Source organism: Lissotriton helveticus, chromosome 5_1 (assembly GCF_964261635.1).
Source record: "Lissotriton helveticus chromosome 5_1, aLisHel1.1, whole genome shotgun sequence".
NCBI lineage: Eukaryota > Metazoa > Chordata > Amphibia > Caudata > Salamandridae > Lissotriton > Lissotriton helveticus.
This window is the reverse complement of record NC_136065.1, coordinates 1,542,104,953-1,542,125,224: the sequence shown is the minus strand read 5'-3', so window position 1 is coordinate 1,542,125,224 and position 20,272 is coordinate 1,542,104,953. Positions and strand designations below refer to the sequence as shown.

General features: G+C 39.9%; 1 protein-coding gene across 2 annotated transcripts in view; it reads left to right on the top strand.

The window, feature by feature from the left end:
• CDK18 (cyclin dependent kinase 18) overlaps positions 1-20,272 on the top strand; it is a 613,826-nt gene that overhangs the window by 346,491 nt on the left and 247,063 nt on the right. For both annotated transcript variants that reach the window (XM_078644609.1, XM_078644608.1), the window contains 2 exons: positions 2,765-2,899; positions 7,741-7,797. In XM_078644609.1, coding sequence (XP_078500735.1) covers positions 2,765-2,899; positions 7,741-7,797 — 192 coding nt within the window. The remainder of the gene's footprint in view (positions 1-2,764; positions 2,900-7,740; positions 7,798-20,272) is intronic.

Here is a 20,272-nt window from a genome sequence, read left to right as displayed (position 1 = left end):
GCTTCCCCTTGCATCTCTAAGATGCAAAGGGGGCGTTCCAGAGAAAAATAATAGGAGAAATGTTGTTAAGCGACATTTCTCCTATTATCAAGGATTTTGCTAACCCTGTTAGTGATAAAAAAAAAGCAGCGCTAACCGCAGTTAGCACTGCTTTTTTTACACCTGGTATTTTCCGGACTTAGCCATGATATCCTATGGAAGGTGGATATCATGACTAAGTTTGTGAGCCCCTATCATCAAGCTAACGCCAAACTTCGAGAGATTATTTGGCAGTTAGCGCGAGGATTTTTATCACTTCTGAGATAAACCTTGCTAATAGCAAGTTATCTCTGCGATAATTTCCGGCGATGCTTAGCGTTAAAAAATTCATTGCTAAGCATCGTTAGCGATAAATATCGCTCATCGTTGGTAATATGCCCCTGAGTTGTTTGGGTGGTGAGTTTTGTGTCTGTACCCATGGAAGAACATTAAGCCACAGGATTTACCAAGTTGCAAGCTGGTGCTGTAACTGATGCTGGCACTGTCTCTGCTTACCTGAAGACCTGTGCTGGCCACTGTAACCACGGAACACATATTAGCCGGTGGGGTTCTGGTGAGGTCCTGGTGAGGTCCTTATTTGTTGTGATCTGAGTGATGTGTGGTGCACATACCGCAGGCAGCGCAGACCAGCTGCAATACCCAAACAGGCACGACATGTGCAACAAACTGACAACCAAAGTTTTTGTGCAGACTTATGAACCATCAGGAGGAAGGAACAAAGTCCATATTGCTAGAGTGGAAAGGCCAGTAATCACAGGTCATATCTAGTCACCCTCCTGAGGATTTCTCAACCCCCCCTACAAACTACCAGGTGGAGCCCACGACAAACTGGGCACTATGGCACAAGAAACATTTTTACAAGTATCTCCCACGGCAGTGGCCAAAGCTACTTCCCTCAATGGATGGATATAAATAACTTTTTCAATTTTGTAGTTGCTATTTCTGCCTCAGTTATGTACAATATTATGCTGTGTGTGTCTAGTCTAGTCTAGTCTGGACACTTGTATTGCACGCATATCACGTCCAAGGGAGTCTCATTAAAGTAAAGCACTTATATATTTTTAAAGACTACGGTGCACATGCATTAAAATAGTCAAGAGCGATCTTTAATTGCGATTTTTAAGGAATTGCAATTAAAGAATTGCTATTGCTTATGAATGTAGGAATCGTAAAAACATTTGCGATTCCTACACATTACTTAATTGCGACTCACAAATTGCGAGTTGTAATTAAGGAATTGCTTCCCATTAATTCCTATGGGCCCAGAGGCCCGTAGGAATGAATAGGAATCGCATGCTCAATTTGCGAGGACCCAATAGGTACTCGCAAATTGATAGGGTCACCTGGGACACCTGGGAATTTTATTTAAAAGCATGTGGTTGAGCACAAGATTTAGGAGTTGGGTTAGGGTAAACCACACCATTTCCAGCAGGACTCTGTTGAATAGTGAAAAGTCAGAAATAAATTAACTTAAGATGGGCTCTAGGCAGGGGTATCCACTTCCACCCTTGTTATTTGGCCTTTCATTTGAACCTCTCTTCACAAGTATTGTTGAATCGCAAGATAAGGAAATACAAGAAATTCCATTGAAGGCAAATACCTTAAAATGAACTTCTTTACAGATGAGACATTGTTCATACTCACAGCACTGGAGTGCTTGCTAGCCACCTTCTTAGATTATCTATCTATCTTTGAAAAGTCTTCTAAATTTAGAAGCACAAATGGGAAATCAGAAACAATACATTTGAATAGAAACCCTGAAAGATTTATGGACATATTCCACAGCCTTGAAGTTGAAATTAAACATGTTCAGTTAGCTCATTCTTAACACCCATGCTTTTTACTTGTGACTTCACCTTAGTAATCCAGGATTCAGATTTTGCCAAATTGAGGACGGGTGACTGCAGGCTAGACCTGACATCTTTGAAAATGGGACTTTCCATCATTTGAGCAACATAAGAGATTTAAAGCTACACACGATTTGGCAAAATCAGAATCCTGTCTGAAATGTCTGACTTGCAAAATGAGTTTATTGAGTTAATAGCAGTTAGGGAAGAGCATGAAAGGTGGGTGTCCTCTTATTTTGAATTGACTATTGTCTGTCTCCGTGTATTCGACTGAAATTGCAATCCATTGATCAGTTACTGACACCTCAAAGGAGGTGGCAGCTGATTTGTGGACGGGAAGGTGTCGCAACAGGACCCATTCTGCTTTAGGAATTGTGACAGCACCCTAGGGGGGGAGTAGGAAATGCCTGCTCCCCCCAATGTTTTCCCAAACAGGAATACATCAAGGGGAACATAGGCTGCTGTAAAATAGGATTTCTTATTTGAGTCTGCTGTTCCTTGCAGACCACCATCCTTGTGTTTGTAGCCATTCGCTGAGGGTCACTAATAGCAACCTGCCTAAATAATATTAATTAGGCAGGTCGTTCTGTGACCCCCAATACTGGACCTTTTGCGATGCAACCTATTAGGTTATAGCTACATTACAAAATTAAATACTGGCAGCAAATAAATCTGCAATTTGCGTCTACTTTTTGCGTACAATCTCTTAATACATCTGACACCATATGTTTCTAAATGAAAAGTTTTATGTAAATATGGGGAGGGTTATGGAGAGATCAATGGTGGACTAACATGTGCTTGTGTAACATACTTGTATTAAAACCAAATAAAATGTTTGAAATTAACTGCTGATAGAGATATACCATTTCTGTGCGTAGGACATCGGGAAGCAGTATGTGCCACCTGTGGACATCCAGCTGCCCCCGGAGTTCCTGCAGAAGCTGCAGCTGGAGAGCCCAGAACTACCAGACATACCTAAGCCGCTCAGCCGGACTTCACGACGGGCGTCATTGGTGAGTACCTGTGGGTGTCAGAGGCCAGGGCACTACACACTACCTGGTCTATATTAAAAGCATACTTAACCCAAAAACTGACACCGGGCAGCTTACCCAAAGCCGTACAGTCCCAACATGATGAAAATTCTTTATTTTATATGGTTATTACATTTTTTTTACAAATGTGCACAAAGAGTGCATCTACATTAAAAAAAGTCCAAATTCTTTGAGATAAAACCACGTTTTAGATAAATACACAAAATTTTGCTAATGCTTTAGTGCCTTCGGGTGCTAGCAGCATTGTTATTTACAGTAGACAAGTGTGGGAAAAAGAATAAAGGATTATCGCAAGTGTAAACCACCATATAGAAGGAGCGCCAATGTAGTAACAATATTAACAATTAAATATTAAAGTCCATAAATAATCCAGTTCCACTGCAAGCTTCCTTTTTTACTGTATCCAGTCTTTTATTGACATACGTTGACTTTTACTTTTTCATCTTCTTTTTAATTCAAAAATATTTCTTCAAGAAGACATTCACAGAATATATTATTAAACATACACTCCACAGCCTAGGCGTTTCATTCCTCATGGGACATTATCAGGGCTGTAAAGAAAAAAAACATAATAAGAAATTCTGTACTTGGATGCCTTACTTCAACAACTGCTTAATAGGTTTCTAGTTTTCTACGTCTACACCAAAAAAAACTGTAAATACAAATGTTTAGTGAAGCGGAAGCCTGCCTATATACCACACTAATAAATGATTTATACATTCATGTACCTGCCTATATAACAATCTACTTCACCATTAGTCCTTAACAAACCAACAAAAAGGTGGGAGAGTATAACAAAAGAATGTTCTTGCTTCCCACCATTCCTGAGTACAACCTAAGTCGCATGTTCTCAGTTGTCTAATCATTGGTTCCTTTGCTATAGGATGAAGAGCTAATGTGACACCTAGTCGAGCTGGTCAGGGTTTCTAGGCACTGAGGTGAGGTTTTGGTACACCACAATTCACTGAGGTCCTGGGTCTCTGTGCACAGTTCTGTGTAGGAGCAGAATCCCTGCATCATCACTGTGTTGATCCAAAACCATGGAGGAGCCATTTTTAATAAATGGTTTATGTAGCTGTTACTCCATAGAAGAGATACTATGTTATCAGTTTTAGTACAGTGCTTCCCATCGCTTTGAGTATCAGTGAACCTAATAAGGAATCTAATGGTGAGTCGAATTCAGTTATAGTCAATTACTTCAAAATAATAGGAAAGAGAAAATATGAAACATGAGGAAAAGAAAATACAATAAGAAGGAAAAATACAGGAGAAAAGATGTTATGTTACGTAATGGTATGTGAATTTGTGGAGCACGGCTAATCATCCGTGAGGATATCCAGGTACGGCAAGAGTATCCAAAGATGCAGTTCACAAGTATTTATTTTGCACTAGTAGCTGCACTTTTATATGACCCAATATTCTCTCAGTAGATAAAAATCTTTAGACTAATTATCACTGAATAGAAGGTTAAGGTTCAAGTTATAAAGGCATAAATCTAAATGCCAGAAATCAGTTTCTATAGGATTACTCCTACGATTGGAGTGTATTTATGACTGTTAAAGGATTCACAAAGTGCCCCAAGAGTTCTCTATAAAATATACCACTGTGAAAGGATTTTTAGGCACTACCAATGCATAGAACTAACTTATGCACATTTTGCACAATGGTGCAAGATTCTGCATTGGTGAATATGATGCCAATATGGTTTTACACATGTATATATATTTTGTTTCTCCAAGGGGAAGTTACTGCCTGTGGATAAACGTATTGTCCTAATTCCTACCTCCAATCACACTTCACAATTTGTCTGTGTCTCAGGGCTTGGAACCTACAGTGGTGGCTGCCGCCTACTTAAAGTGGTACGGTGTCCGTGGGTGGAGAGGGCGGTTGGTTGTTGAGGGGCGAAATAAAAGTAACAAAAATTGAAAAGACTTACCTGCTGCTCCACTCCTGCTGACGCCTTCCTCGAGGCTCCTCTAGTCGGCTGGCCAGAAGGGATGGGCCCTCAGGGCACATGCTCTACACCCAATCCAGATTCTGCTCTCACATGAGAGCAGTGCCAAAATTGGTCTGAGTGGGCTCGTTTACTGCTCAAATAGTTAATTGGAACTTGTGGCTTTTCTTCAACTGGCTGTGTTTCACAGCTGATTGAAGAAACATAAGTGCGCATATGTGTTTGCCTGGCCTAGGACGGTCGGCCAAACACACATGCGTACTTATGAGTGCACACTACTCCTCCTCCCTGACATGCCCGAACCCCTCTCCGCCCTATACCTATTGTTTGCGAGGCTCAGACAGCATAGATAAAGTGATAATAACATTGTGTTATTATAATTTTATTTATGGTCTGCTGGCACGGGCTGTGGGCCGATGCTCCTCCTCCGTTAAGGAGGGCCCGCCCCTGGGAGCCTACCTGCCAAGTTTGAACAGAATAATATATAAGTAAATCCCAAGCAGAGAGTGGGATATGGGCAGAATATGGCATGGTTTGTCTTCTAGGTTTGAGAACACCCACAACCTTTCACAAATGGTTGCAGTTTTACTCCATAAAAAGGCAGGGGTAATTCTCCTTTTAGGTTGTGACTTGAAAAGAATCACCTCCAAACTGGGAGTTGATGTTTCTCCAGATGGTAAATGTTTCCCAAGGAAGACTTTTTTTTTTTTACCTAAGGCTGCAAAAATTGCACAGTTACACACTGGGTAAATGAGGACCACATGATAATTACAGTAGTAGACCTAGAATGATGTGGCTGGCACAGATTTTCAGGTGTACTACTGGGAATAATTAGGAATTGCAAAAAGGGCAAATGTATGGCCAAATGACGATGTAACTCCCCGCACTTTCTTTTACACTTTTATTTGCACATCAGACCCATGGGCACACTTTAGTCTCCAACCATTTCTGTAGTGAGAGCTACTTCTGATCAGTGAAAATCACAGTGAGCTACTGAAGGCTAAACAACTCATGCTTTGTTACCAGACACCCCAGGCCCTGCTTCATTGACTTTAAAGCTAATGTCCAATAGAGTCAAATACTATGGTTTGAAAAGAAATACTTTGACTAAAGGCACTATGACAGGGCTGCCATGTGTCAGTGAGAGTGTGGTCTTTGGGGATGTATAAACATGTGTGTGTATGAATGGGATATGAGTGTACGAGTGACTGACAGCCTGTGTCATATGTAATTGTGGCACAGGACAAACCTTTTGTCATATGTGGCACTGTTACATGTATAATTCAGTCACATAAATATTTATTAAATGGGAGAAATTTAATGTGCAAAAAGATGGTCTGCAAAAATGTTCCAAATATGGAAAAGTTTCTGCACTTTAAATTTCTCCCATTTAAAAAAGACTGTATTTTTCAGTTCTACATATGGTGCGGTGTCTACTGGCCATTAGAAGCATGACGCCTGCTATTTGTAAATGCAACACTTTCAAATGGGAGACAATTTAAATGCAAAGTAATTTTAATTATTAAGGTATTTTTTAATTTCCTCTCCTTTAAAACCTTTCAGAAACATAATTTTGTTCTCACGCTCAGAAATTTAGTTCACATGGACTTTTATGTAAGAGTTGAATACCTCAGTGCTTCAGTTTGTCACCTCTGTGTCCCACCCTGGGTCATAAATCTGACCTAGCACTGCTCATTATTGGACCCTTCAATTTGCAGCCTGATAATAATAATGTAAAATAAACACAGCCTTCCCTTTAACTTAAATGTGACCATGTACTTAGTTTGAAATAAACTTAAGTCTGTGAGCTACTCTGAAGGTGCCTGGAAGCTTGTGGTAGGTCCTGATCGACTGGTTGGAGGCCCCTCAGTAATTTACTAACATCTGTAACCATGAACATCCTTTGCTTTCCAGTTTATCTACTAAAAAGCTAGGTAGCAACATACTTTTAAGGATATGGATCATTCTGTATGTAAAATAAACATTCACCATGGCTGTTTCCACTTCCAGTGTGCTTTCTGGTTCCCATCTCCAACTTGTCAAAGTTCCTCCGTAACACATCAAATACAATGCATTGAGAGTTTACTGTATTCTCATGCCCCAAGTACCCAACATGTTTATGACTAACACCATCACTGCTTTTCTTAGGGTGCCAAGAAAACGTGGAGTAGATCGTCTCTTAAAATGCACATACATTTATTGTTTACACTCACAGAATTCTGATCGTTGTCTATTATTCCTATGGACACAATTTAATAATTCATTCTCACTTCAAATTTAGTTTACAGAACACTTTGTATAATAGAGAACAGTATATGTTTATAAAGATGTGGATTCATAATAAAACATTTGGTCGGGGTTTTGAGGCTCGAAACTATATAAAGTTTGAATGTAACCGTTTGTTTTAGAGGAGAAAAGTTTTCAATTGAACCAACATTGCATCATTTAACAAGAGGCATGTTTTCTTTCTATATTTTTACGGCTTGTTGGTTAAAGGGTTATCTCAAATCGAATTGCAAAATGGGTTTAGTATATTAAAAAAAATAATGTAACAGCTGCAAGCTCAATGATTTAGTGAATTGCAGGATATTCCACTACTAAATGGCTTCATACATCTGGCACTTAAAGTTTAATTTTCAGTAATATCGTAATAACAAGTTGTAATAATGCAAATAATACCAAAGTGTGATATCACCACGATGTTTATGACAATTGCTAAAAGACCGCGTCAGTGGAATGCACCATCACCAAGCAGGCACTACGATGTTTCATTGTATGAATATGTTTTGAGATTACATTTCAAAGGCCTTCTGTATCTCATGTACCTTTCTTTCTCTCCCTGCTGCAGTCGGACATTGGATTTGGCAAGTTAGAGACCTATGTGAAGTTAAACAAGCTGGGGGAGGTAAGCAAAAATGGACTTCCACAATGCTCTAGCCAACAGGAGCAGTTAAAATCTAGCCTTTCGTGGTTCTTGATTGGTCAGTCACAATGTTCCCGCCACTGCTCTACAGAGGGCGTTTTCCATGTCTGCCCAATGTGAAGAAATGTTCTGTGGTAAGAAAGACAGCATTCCGCAGAACCACAGTATAATCTATAGTATAAACAACAATGGTTCCTATGGATCTTTTCATACAGCTTTCACACCTAGTGGGGGGGGGGGATGTTTAAGTACTCCCAACAAGACAAATCATTAAAGATTAGATAAGCAAAAATTGCGTTAACAATATAGATTATCACACATCCCAAGTTTGTTAACATACATTAAGGTTGTTAAGGATGAATACAATTTTCATGCCGTCCATGTAGCAGCATTTTTCAGTAGTATTTCTGTAATAACTTTATACATTTATTCAGAGTTTGTCCATGGGGTTTGCCCTCCTCCAATGAGAAAAACGTTCTGTTACTAGTAGGCTCCTCTATCCTAGTTTTTTACTTTTGCGTTTTAATTTCATTTGCTCCGCTGGCCAAGATCATATCCGCAGCGTACGTGACGACCCGACTGGCTCTGTTTATACAGGACACGCAGGTGTGCGAGTCGCTTTACTCTGTTCACCTTCAGTGAGGTTGAGCGCTGGGTAAGTTCCACGTTCTGACTCCAGAGGGCACTATTGTCCCACACTTTGAAATTTTGGTTTCTCTATGTGAACCTGATTACGTACTATTACATACCTCTTCAGAGGTGTCGGGGATCTGTGCTGACCCCGGATTTTGCTAAAGTTTGGTAAACACTTTCAACGTTGTGCATGCTTTACAGCACTCAGGCACGTCTTTCTATATATTTGCCTAATGTCAGCTTTATTTTGTTTTAGAAATTAAGACACATCGTTTCCAGTAATCCTCTGGTGAAATGTTGGTGGTAGCACTGATTACTATTTTAAATATAACTGATCTTTAGTCCAATTATAATTTTTACTTTTTTAATTAGTGTCAGTGGCACATAGTTCCACTTTGTGGAGCTGAGAAAAAAACCCTCTTTACTTTTGGCCTATCATCATTTTAGGATTGATTCACTTCCAAATAACTCTCTTTTTGGTCTTTCTATGATACAGCCTTTATTTTTGTCCTAGAACAATAAATACAAGGGATCTGTGCACACGTCAATTCGTTGACAGTATAAGTGCTGTACATAATAGACAACCAAAAAACACAATGAGAGATGTTGATAGAAGTGTTATTTCAGTTTAGGTTTATTCCAGGTGCCCAGCCAACACGTGTTTCGTCAGGGAGTTACCCAAGACTTCTTCAGGGCTCTAAAGGGCAGCTTATTAAAAACTTCGCAAAATACTCTCAGCCGGTTTTACTTCCGTCCCGGCAGTGGTTGATTTCAGGCAATGTTGCTAGCAAGAACAGATTCTAGACTGGTAAGTACCAGAAAAAGGAGCTCCAAATTCAAACTTCTGATGCAAGCAGCCATTCCTACACCCGTGAGTTTCCTGTTGAATACCCTGCTCTATAAGTTGCTTGCTCTGGTGTCAAAATATTAACTACACTTATGAGCTTGTGCTATTTTAAATGAATATTGATTGTGTATTGAGGATGGATAAGCGCCTGGATGCCCTCTCGGATGAATTGTCCGCTATAGAAATCGTCATAACACAACATAACATGAAGAGAACAACAGATCTGTTCTCATTTATGTACAAATTGAAGCCAAGATCTCCACGTCTCTGAGTTGCTGTTGTTTAACTTTTTCATCACCTCTCAAATGTCACAACGCTCATGCACTGTGCCGTTCCACACTTTTTACCTTTGTGGAGCACCTTAACTGTATATTAATCTCCTTGATATATACACCAATCAATCAATCAATCAATCAATCATAGCATTTACAAAGCGCACTACATAGCCGTGAGGGTCTGAAGGCGATAGGGGGGGAGCTGCTACTGTTCGAAGAGCCAGTACTTTGGTTACAAAGATAGTGAGTAGCTCTTGGGTAAGAGAAAGTTGGCTTCGACATAAGATACTACAGATATAGAAAATACAAGCTGAGAATACGTCAGTACGAGATCCTCTAAGAATAACATGTGTAGGAAGCGGTCAGCGAGTTAGTGTCTAGTTTATTTGTTTATCCAGACAGTTTGCATGCAGATCTTTGATGGCAGGTCATATCTCACTGTGTTAGATTATGATTGTAACTTATGACCTGCACAGTAACAAAAGGATCTCTGTGACAAAAGCAGCACCCACTGAGCATTACAAATAAAATACTGCTCTGTGATCTGCATAATATACGTTCTTTGAAGCAGGCATATTAACCCTCTGTGCTACCTTAGATGAATCAACACTGCCAAGAGGCAAAACTCGGATCTCTCTCCAGCATTTATAATGATCACCAGAATTATCTTGGCACTTTTATTGCTGCCTCAAAACTGTTGGTTGTGAGGTCCTTTTAAAACTGCTGCACTGCTACTAAACCGCCCGCCCCCAACCCTTAAAGCATCCCTGGAAACAAGCAATGCTCGAACAAGCCATTCCGCCTTTGATATGGGGGTGAATACAGCAAATATTCATGTGAAATGTCAGCTGAAAGAAAATTCTGCCATGAGTCCATTTAGAAGGCTCCCGAAACAAAAGGCAGTAGTTCATCTTCCTCCCAGTCAGTGGATTTCCTTTACAATGCCAGTCTACAAGCCCTATAGGCTGGGTGATAAACCCTCTCAAGACACAGGGTCTCAGTGCCATTGCCATCCTTTGGAAATTATTGCTAGAATTTCAAGAACATAACACAGGCAAGTTACTGGAAATATGTATCTAACCAAAAAGCTGTGCAATAATCCTCTTTAGGCTGCTTTAATGGCTTATTACAAGTGATACAAAAATTGAAAACTAATGCAACAGAAATGGCAGAAAAAAGTAACAGTTCAACCTGCACTCCAAATTACTCATTATTTTACCACTTTAGCTGAACTTTTCAAACCTAATCAATTGTGTGCTGCTCTGAGACAGGACCTGCTCGTATCCGTGTGAACACTAACCAAAATAGATGTACATGACCAGTACACTTTTCACAGAGCACACTACTTATAGACCACTAGAGTTCAAACAAAATTTTATATCTTTGTGTGCAGTGCATAGTTTTTTAAGAAAAATGTGTTTGTGGTGAACAACCACATATACTTGGAAATCCTCATTTTTTTACAACACGATTTTTTTAACCGCTTAACCGCGGTGGAATTGCCGCCACAGTGCGGCGGTTTAGTGAAGTGGGCGGGGCAGCAACGACCAACAGACGTGTGCAGCACTACGTATGTAGTGCTCGCAATGGCCGTTGGCCGACAGAAGCAGCAAAGGGGTTAATGTATTCTAATGACCACGATATACATTAATTTTACATCACATTCTCAGTGATATACATAGTACAATGAAAAAAAAAATTTCTTGCTTCTGTGGTTCCCCAATGTATTCCAGGTTTATCCCAAACCCTTCGTCAGGGGAACTGTGAAACAACACATGAATGTAAATGGGTATTTTTACTATTGTAAACCACTTTCAGGAACACCTTACATGATTACAAAATAACCAATATAATCCATTTCCACATGCAAACAGAACCGTAAGTAATTTGTGTATCTCAAGGCATGCCAAGAGAGTCACCAGTGCAACCCACGTACAAAAACCATGTGTAGTTTTTCACTCTTCTGGTTCTTAAACATGCAAGCCAACCGTGATCGTTAAACCACATGATGCTACAGTGTCTCACATACCTAAACTGCCCTGGACATCTGTCCGTTTCATCCGTATTGGTTATTGTTCACACATAATTTGGAGTGCAAGTTCAACTCTTCTAATTGTTAATTATATGCTTATCTGCTCAACCCATTCAGCCCACACCCACACAAAATGTCCTTCAAAGATATTTCACAAACCTGGAACTTCATCTTTTGAAGAAAGCCTGATTACTGATCAAGAACTACCAGCATCACGAGCTACGATTCAACTCACCAGTACCAGAACTGGTAAACCTTTAGAGGCTGGACCCCCAGCAATTACCGCATAGGTGTCTTTTTTAGAAATGGGGCAAACCTTCATCCATCCACCAGAGGAAAAAGAAACTCCAAAGGGAAACGGACAAGGAGGGGACAGAAGGAAAATCACAGAGCACTCACGGACTATCAGGAATTTAAAGAAGACTTAGTCATGATCATCTCGCAGAGAAAATTGAATCATGAGTATCTATCTGTTTTAAACAAAGGGATGTAATTCGTGCCTACATATCACATGAACGCATTGAAGACAGAGGTACCTTTCTTCAACTTTATGAGGAAATTAAGATTAAGATTGGTTTTTACAACATTGCACACACAGAACAACCGACATATCCAAAGAGTAATCTGAATTTCAACCAAATTTTCACATAAATCTTTGGATACTTTTGAAACTTTAGTCAATAAAGACTTTCAAAATCAGAAGTACCAGTCTTTTAAACAAAATAATATATCAACAAGAGAGCAAAGGATTCTGTCTTGTGTACGTCAAGACAAAACATTTACGTTTCAACCTACAGATAAACCAGGAGCTCTTGTTGTGATGGATAGAGCCTTCTATGAAAAAAAAGTAGATGCACATGTCATGTATGAAGACACATACATTAGTTTAGAAACTGATCTGACCAAAACCTTCATGAATGTACTTAATACTCTATTGGACAGAGTATAGGAGATGGGATAGATTACAGGGAATACAAACACATTTCTCAGTCCAGATTTTCCCCAAAGGCCCCATATATACATGCTTCCTAAAATGCATAAGGACTCGATAGACCCTCCATTTCGACCCATAGTAGCTGGATGCAGTTCTATTCATGAACCAATAAGGCGATTTCTTAATTATCATTTGCAACCACTTGTTAAAGCTTGGGCCACATATGTAAAAGATACCACTGACTTCTTCAACAAATTGAACAACATTAAACATGAAATTACACGAAATGCATGGTTATGCACAATAGACGTGGTCGCCTTATATACATCAATCCCCCACAGAGAGGGAATGGAAGCAGTTGAATGGATGCTCTTAAACAATGATCATGAACGCCCAAACAACATTTTTTTGATGGAACTATTACACTTCAGCCTGTTTCACAGTTATTTTGTCTGGAATTACGTATTTTTCTTACAAAGGACGAGTATGTCGATGGGCTTTTCATCGTATGCCATTTTTCATGGCAAGATTTGAAGACACACATTTTACAGAATGAAGCCTCGATGAGGAACCTAAAAACCTACATGCGGTACATCAATAACATTCTTATAATTTGGAAAGTAAGCCAACATGAATTACATACAAACATCGATGCATTAAACCGTCACAATCTAGGAATTCAAATAACGCACCAGATGAATCAACAAACCATGCACTTTTTGGACATTCAACTAAACATCACAGAAGAGTACAAACAGCTGTCTTTAAGAAACCAACGGATAGAAAAAATGCGCTGCACTACACCAGTTTTCATCCGCATTCACTCAAGAAACATTTACCTCTTTCACAATTCATCAGAATTAAACATATCACATCAGACCAGTTAAACACAAATGAAGCCATTTAAGAGAAATATGTACAATACAGTAAAAGAGTTTACCCTTCCAATATTCAGAATGAAGCCAAAGTCAAAGCACTGAATATGAAAAGAAACAGTCTATTGACACCTTCACTTAAACCTTCTACCAAAAGAGAAGTATGTGTATAGAAATTTTCCACCAAATATTTTGCCATCAAGCACATTATATCCCAGAGATGGGAGGTGTTACACCTGGCACCATTGGCATGAGTCTCCCTTCCATTATTGCTGTTGTCTCATGCGTTTTTGCTGGTGTTAGATGATTTGGGCACTGTGCCAGTGCTGTCCAGTGCCACGGTTCGAGGGCTCCCTATTGTAAATTGATGTATTGATTAGTGGTTCCATGATTGGATGTTTGGTTTACTTGTCAGACCCTAGTACAGTGCACTGAGTGTGCCCAGGGCGTGTAAATCCAAATGCGCTAGTGGGCTTGCAGCACTGGTTGTGCCACCCACAGAAGCTGCCATGCAAAACGTGTCTAAGGTCTGCCATTGCAGAGCCTGCGTGCAGTCTGGTACTGTCATGCTGACTGGGCAAGTGCACCCACTTGCCAGTCCCTAAACTTTCCCTTGACTTCATATTAGTCACCCCTATGGTAGGCTCACGGGCAGGGTGCATTGTAAGTACAAGGTAGGGCAAGCCCTGATGTGTGTGGTATGTCCTAATAGTGAATTACAGCCATTTTCGTTTTTCACTATTGCAAGGCGACCTGTTCTCCATAGGCCAGAATGGGCTGTTAGAATTATTACAATTTATAATCCTAGCAGACTCAGAAAACATGGTAGAAAGGTTGTGTATTCCTTGTCTGGGTTTGTGTGTGACAGGGCTGGGGAATTCCAGGAGACAGGCTGAGGCTGCCCGGTGATGAATAGGGAGAACTGCATCTAGATGGGAGGGAGGAGCTGCACCTGGGACCTGAATAGGGCTGTGCCTTCCCTCTACAATGCTGGCTCCACCCCCTGTGGTGCGTCTGATGTCTCTGCCCTGCACACTGAAAGAAGAGAAGGAAGACTGTCAACAAAGTGCTCCAGGACTGTACTTGCCTTCTACAATGCTGGCTCCACCTCCTGTGGGGCATCTGATGTACCTGCCCTGTGCTGTGAAAGGAAAGGAGAAGTCTGGTAGACAGAGTACTTCAGAACTGGCTCGAACTGGGCACAGGCCCTTCTCCCCTCAGAGAGCAAAGGATTTTGGGGTATAAGTATTGGGACCCTGATCCCATGAAATTAGATCACTTCTGGACTTACAAGACGAAACCTCTGCTGAGGAGAAGGAACCTGAAGAAACTGAGGAGAGACTATTTGCAAGCTGAAGTGCTGCTTGGGGGATTGGCCTGCAGCGGTTGCCTGACTGCCAAAGAGAGGAGAAAGAACGTTGTGGACTTTTTGTTATATTCTCTGCTCTTGCATTTCCCCTTTAATTGAGTTTCCCCTTTTATCTGTATTGTTTTCCTTTGATTATGGCACATGCCTTACTGTTATGTATGACATCACCTAGAACACTATTAAGAAGATTCTGTTGGTGAACCTGGCTGTAAGAAGTACTGTGCTCATCAAGATTAAATCTTCAACTATCTAACCTGGATGTTTCCTCTTCATTTGGATCTTAACATTGGCGACGAGGGTAACCTAGTACCTGCTACTTTTGGAGCACAGGAGCGGTACAATTACTTTGGGATCTGTTCATTTTTTTTTAAAACTCTTGTAAAACCCTTTAATTAGTTTCTTTTGCGGAAAAGAAGAAGAGTTTCTACGTTCCTGAGTGAAGTTTTGGGATATCTGGAGTTTTCCCATCTTCATCTGCTTAATTTTGAGTGTTGTGACTATTTTTCATGTTTACCTGACGTTGTTTAAAAGTCGCGCTGTGTGACTATGCGCGTGCTATTCCAGCGTCTTTGTTTTCTTCGGCAGAGTTCCAGAGCTTCTATCGTCAGCTGGCCTTGATCTTCAGATCTTTGCTATGTTTGCAGCGTGGGACGTCAAGACGTATGCGGCAGCATCATTACGTGTCATTACGTTGGCGGCCATTTTGAGTGTCCTTGACAACCCTTCGCATCGGAGCATCGAAACGCCACAGCACGTCGTTTGTTAAAAGTAATATTTCTTCAGGGTCTATGTGCACAGCGACGTCGGGACTTTGGAACATCACAGCGTTTTTGTTTGGAATGCTGTTTCTTCCGCTGATGTGCACAACCATATTAAACTTTCAGGTACTTTTTCAGCGCTGATGTGCACAGCAGTTGCACAAATTTTCTCACACAACGTTCTTCATTTAGAAATCTACGCCGATGTATAAGGCTGATTGTTAAATATCATTTGATATTTCTTCATACTACTTCATTTTCTTTTGGGATTGTAAACATTCTATTGCATTTTGTAGGAGTGTTTTCTTCCTCATTATTTTTGTGTTTTCTTGCAACAGTATGCAGTTTGACCCACCTACCAAATTTTTACAATCTAAAGGCGATCCACCTATTCCATGGCCTAGGTGGAAGGAAGAATTTCTTACTTATTTGAAAGCAATTGATGGAGAGAGGATGGGTAATGAAAGAAAGAAAAATATTTTCCTACATTGTCTGGGTTCGGAAGGTCAAGCTATTTTTCGAACTCTTCCTATTGCTTCTGGTGATTTGGGAAGTTTTAATGAAGCCCTTATGCGTATTGAGACTCGTTTCAAGCCTTCTAGTAGTATTGCTCTTAACAGATATAAATTTTATACTAGAGCTCAGAGAGAGTCAGAAACTTTTGATGATTTTCTTACCGCTCTCAGGAGTCTTGTGGTCTCGTGCAATTTTGGTAACTTAGCAGATGAGATCATAAGGGACCAAATTATAGTAAATGTCAAAAACAAGAAGACACAAGAACAATTATGGATTTTAGGGAATCCAAATCTCAATGACACTATTTCCACTACAAAAGCTTTTGAACAGTCCAAAAAATGGAGGAAAACTATTGATGATGTCAATGCTAAGGAAGATAATAGTAAAAGTATTGATGAAGTGTGCAGTTTGAAAAAGAAACCTATACCACAATATTTGAAAGATACTAGGAACATTGTCTGTTTTAGTTGTAGAAGTACCAGTCATGTGGCGTCATTTAAGTTTTGTCCTGCTATTGGGAAAGAATGTGTGAAGTGTGGCAAAATTGGGCATTTTGCTAAAGCTTGTAAGGATGATCGCAGGAGGGTTATTCCACCTCAAGGAAATACGGGGTCTAGGAGTAGAGAAGTTTCAGTTGTGAGAGATGTAAGTGTTTCTGATGAAGATTCTGGACTTATGAGAGGTATGGTTGTTTCTATTCAAAGTGTGAATGCGGTAGAAGAGTATCTTCCTTCCCCTAAATGTAGTGTCAAGTTTCTGGGTGAAGTTTTAATCCTTATGGCTGATTCAGGTTCTCCATGGACTATCATCACTTTAGAATATTTTCAAGAAAAATTTAAGAATATTTTGTCCATTGATGAGTTAACTAGCCCAGACATTGTTGCTCAATGTTTTAATGAATCCACAATTGATTTTGTTGGGTATTTTGCATCAGATGTGGAATTTAAAGGCACAACAGCTCATATTAAAATGTATGTTGCAAAGAAAGGTATCAATGTTCTGGGTTGGAGAGATCAATGGAAACTTGGGATCAAACTCAACCCACGAAGTACAGAACCAGTTATGTTGGTGGAAGATGTGGAATTTTGTTCAGTAGTGAATAATAATTCCTTTGTAGTTGAGGAGTTGTTTCCTGAAGTTTTTACAGACACTTTAGGGAAACTTAAGGGATTTTGTCATGAAATCAAACTTAAGACGGGATTTGTACCTGTCAAACAAAAACAAAGGAATGTACCCATTAATGTAAGAGATGAGTTAGGAAAATTGTTGGATGGAATGCTGAGCGAAGGTGTGATTGAAGAAGTAGAGTCATCTGAGTGGGTTTCGCCCATCGTTTTGGCACGCAAATCAGATAATTCTCTAAAGGTTGTGTGTTGATCTTCGTGCTTTGAATGATAATATCCTGATAGATTGCCATCCTTTGCCAAATATTAATGAGGTGGTTAGTACGTTGGGTGGTGCCACAATTTTTTCTACGTTGGACCTAAGATCGGCCTATCATCAGATAGAGTTAGCTAAAGAATCTCGTCATTTAACTACTTTTATAACACCGCAGGGATTGTTCCAATTTAAAAGAATGCCATTTGGTCTTGCCTCCGCGGCGTCAGTATTTCAGAGATCAATGTGCCATTTATTCAAGGGAATGCAGTCGTGTGTGAAATGTTTTCAGGATGATATTTTGATTTTTTCACCAGATGTTGAGTGTCATTCTGATCATTTAAAAACTGTATGTGGAATTCTCAAGGACTACGGTCTTACCTTAAAAAAAAACAAATGTAAGTTTTTCCAGGAATCTGTTGAATACTTAGGACATACTCTCTCAAAAAATGGTGTTGTACCAAAAAAATCCTTGGTGGATGCCATTCTTAAAGCACCTGCACCAGATTCAAGAGAGAAGCTTCTTTCATTTTCTGGTCTTTGCGAATATTACAGCAAATTAATTAAAGACTTTGCATCTAAAATGAAACCTTTAAGGGCATTGATCAGGAAAAATGTTATTTTTGAATGGGGAGATAGTCAACAGGAAGCTTTTGAAAAGATTAAGGCAGGCATGATTGCTGCACCGTCTCTTAAGGCATTTTGTGTTGGGAAAGTGTGTGTACTTACTGTCGATGCTAGCCTATATGGTTTAGGTTGTGTTCTTTCGCAGTTTTCTGGTGAAGAGGAATGGAATGTGGCTTTTGCCTCACGCACACTTAATTCGACTGAGAGATGATATGCGGTGATAGAAAAAGAGTTGTTAGCATGTGTATGGGGTGTAGAACACTTTCGAAATTACATTTGAGGAGCAAGGTTTATTATTAAGACGGATCATAAACCTTTAGTTTCCATTTTATCTCCTGGAGGAGGTTTGAATGCCACAGCAAGAGTTGCCAGATTGATGTCACGATTGCAAGAATATACTTTTACTGTGGAATATGTTCCAGGTAAAGTCAATGTTACTGCAGATTGTTTGTCACGTCTTCCTTGTGAGAATAGTGAAGATATGGGCAATCTTGAAATTGCTGCTGGAATTTCTGATGTATTGCCTGGAAATTTTGGAAACATTACAGAGGATTTGTGGAAAAAAAGTATGGTAGAAGATAGTACTTTACAGAGAGTAATGAAGTTTTGTCATGAGGGATGGCCTTCCAAGAGTGATGTTCCGGAGGAATTGTTTCCTTTTTGGAAAATTTCTGATGAGATTTTTATTGAGGGTGATTTCATGTACAGACAAGGGAAATGCATTCCGCCGGTTTCTCTACGGGAAACCATTTTGAATTTGAGTCATGAAAGTCATGCTGGTATTTCTTCAATGAAAAGGCTTGTTAGGTCCTTATTTTGGTGGCCAGGTGTAGACAGGTATGTTGATAAATTGGTGAGAGAGTGCCCGGAGTGCGTTAGTAGCGAAAAATCTCTCAGGTGCAGCCCTGCACCTCTCATTCCTGTTAAGTGGCCTGAGTTTCCTTGGCAAAAATTGGTATAGATTTTGCAGGGCCTTTAAATTTTTTGCCACAGGATTGTAGGTTTGCCATTGTTATGGTAGATTACCATTCTAAGTGGCCGAAGTCAAACAAGTTCCAGGAGTCACTACTAGTAGTGTTATTTTGTTTTTGAAAGAGGTTTTTGCAAGAGAAGGTAATCCAGAGGTTATCATTTCTGACAATGGGGTGCAGTTGAAGTCCTGTGAGATGCAAGAATTTCTTAAATCACAAAATATTCGTCACATTACAACATCATTATATGAACCTCAAGGGAATGGACAAGTAGAGAGGTATAATAGAGTTCTTAAGCAGGATATACTTTGGGCGCGAAGTTTCGGTGCTGAATGGAAGGACAAACTAAGAGAGAAATTGTGGTTGTATAGGATAACTCCCCACTCTACCACAGAAGTTTCTCCTTTCCGTTTGCTGAGAGGTAGAGATCCTGTTTCTAAACTATGTCCTTGGTGGTTTAAGAAAGTTGTAAGTGATACTATTCAAGATAAATGTTCACAGCTGAGTAAGGATGATATTGCTCGTACTGTTGAGTATAAACAAAATAGAAGCAAAATCTATTATGACTCTCGCATGAAAGTAAAGACACCAGACTTCCATGTTGGGGATTATGTCAGGATATGAAAACCTGGAATTTTGCTCAAAGGAGATACAAGATTTACTAGACCTTTGAAAATTGTCAAAGTTAACAATAATAGTGTTGTTACACAAAATGGTCAAGTGTGGAATGTGAGACGTGTCTCAAAATGCAATATGATTGAATAGCATTTGTAAGGGAGGAGATGTGTTATATTCTCTGCTCTTGCATTTCCCCTTTAATTGAGTTTCCCCTTTTATCTGTATTGTTTTCCTTTGATTATGGCACATGCCTTACTGTTATGTATGACATCACCTAGAACACTATTAAGAAGATTCTGTTGGTGAACCTGGCTGTAAGAAGTACTGTGCTCATCAAGATTAAATCTTCAACTATCTAACCTGGATGTTTCCTCTTCATTTGGATCTTAACACTTTTCTTTCAACTTGTGCAAAGATTTCCAAGAGCTTGGAAGAGAGCTTGCCCCCTGACCAAAGTCCCAGGACCAGTGGACTTCACCAGCCTTTGTAAACTGCTGCTGGAAACAAGTGGCTACAGAGGCAGGGAGCTCTGACCGACTCTCACGACCGGTCCGGTGTCCTGTAGGCACCGCATCAAGCAACGTCCGCCTCAAACAACACAAGCTCTGCGCTCACCGACTCCATC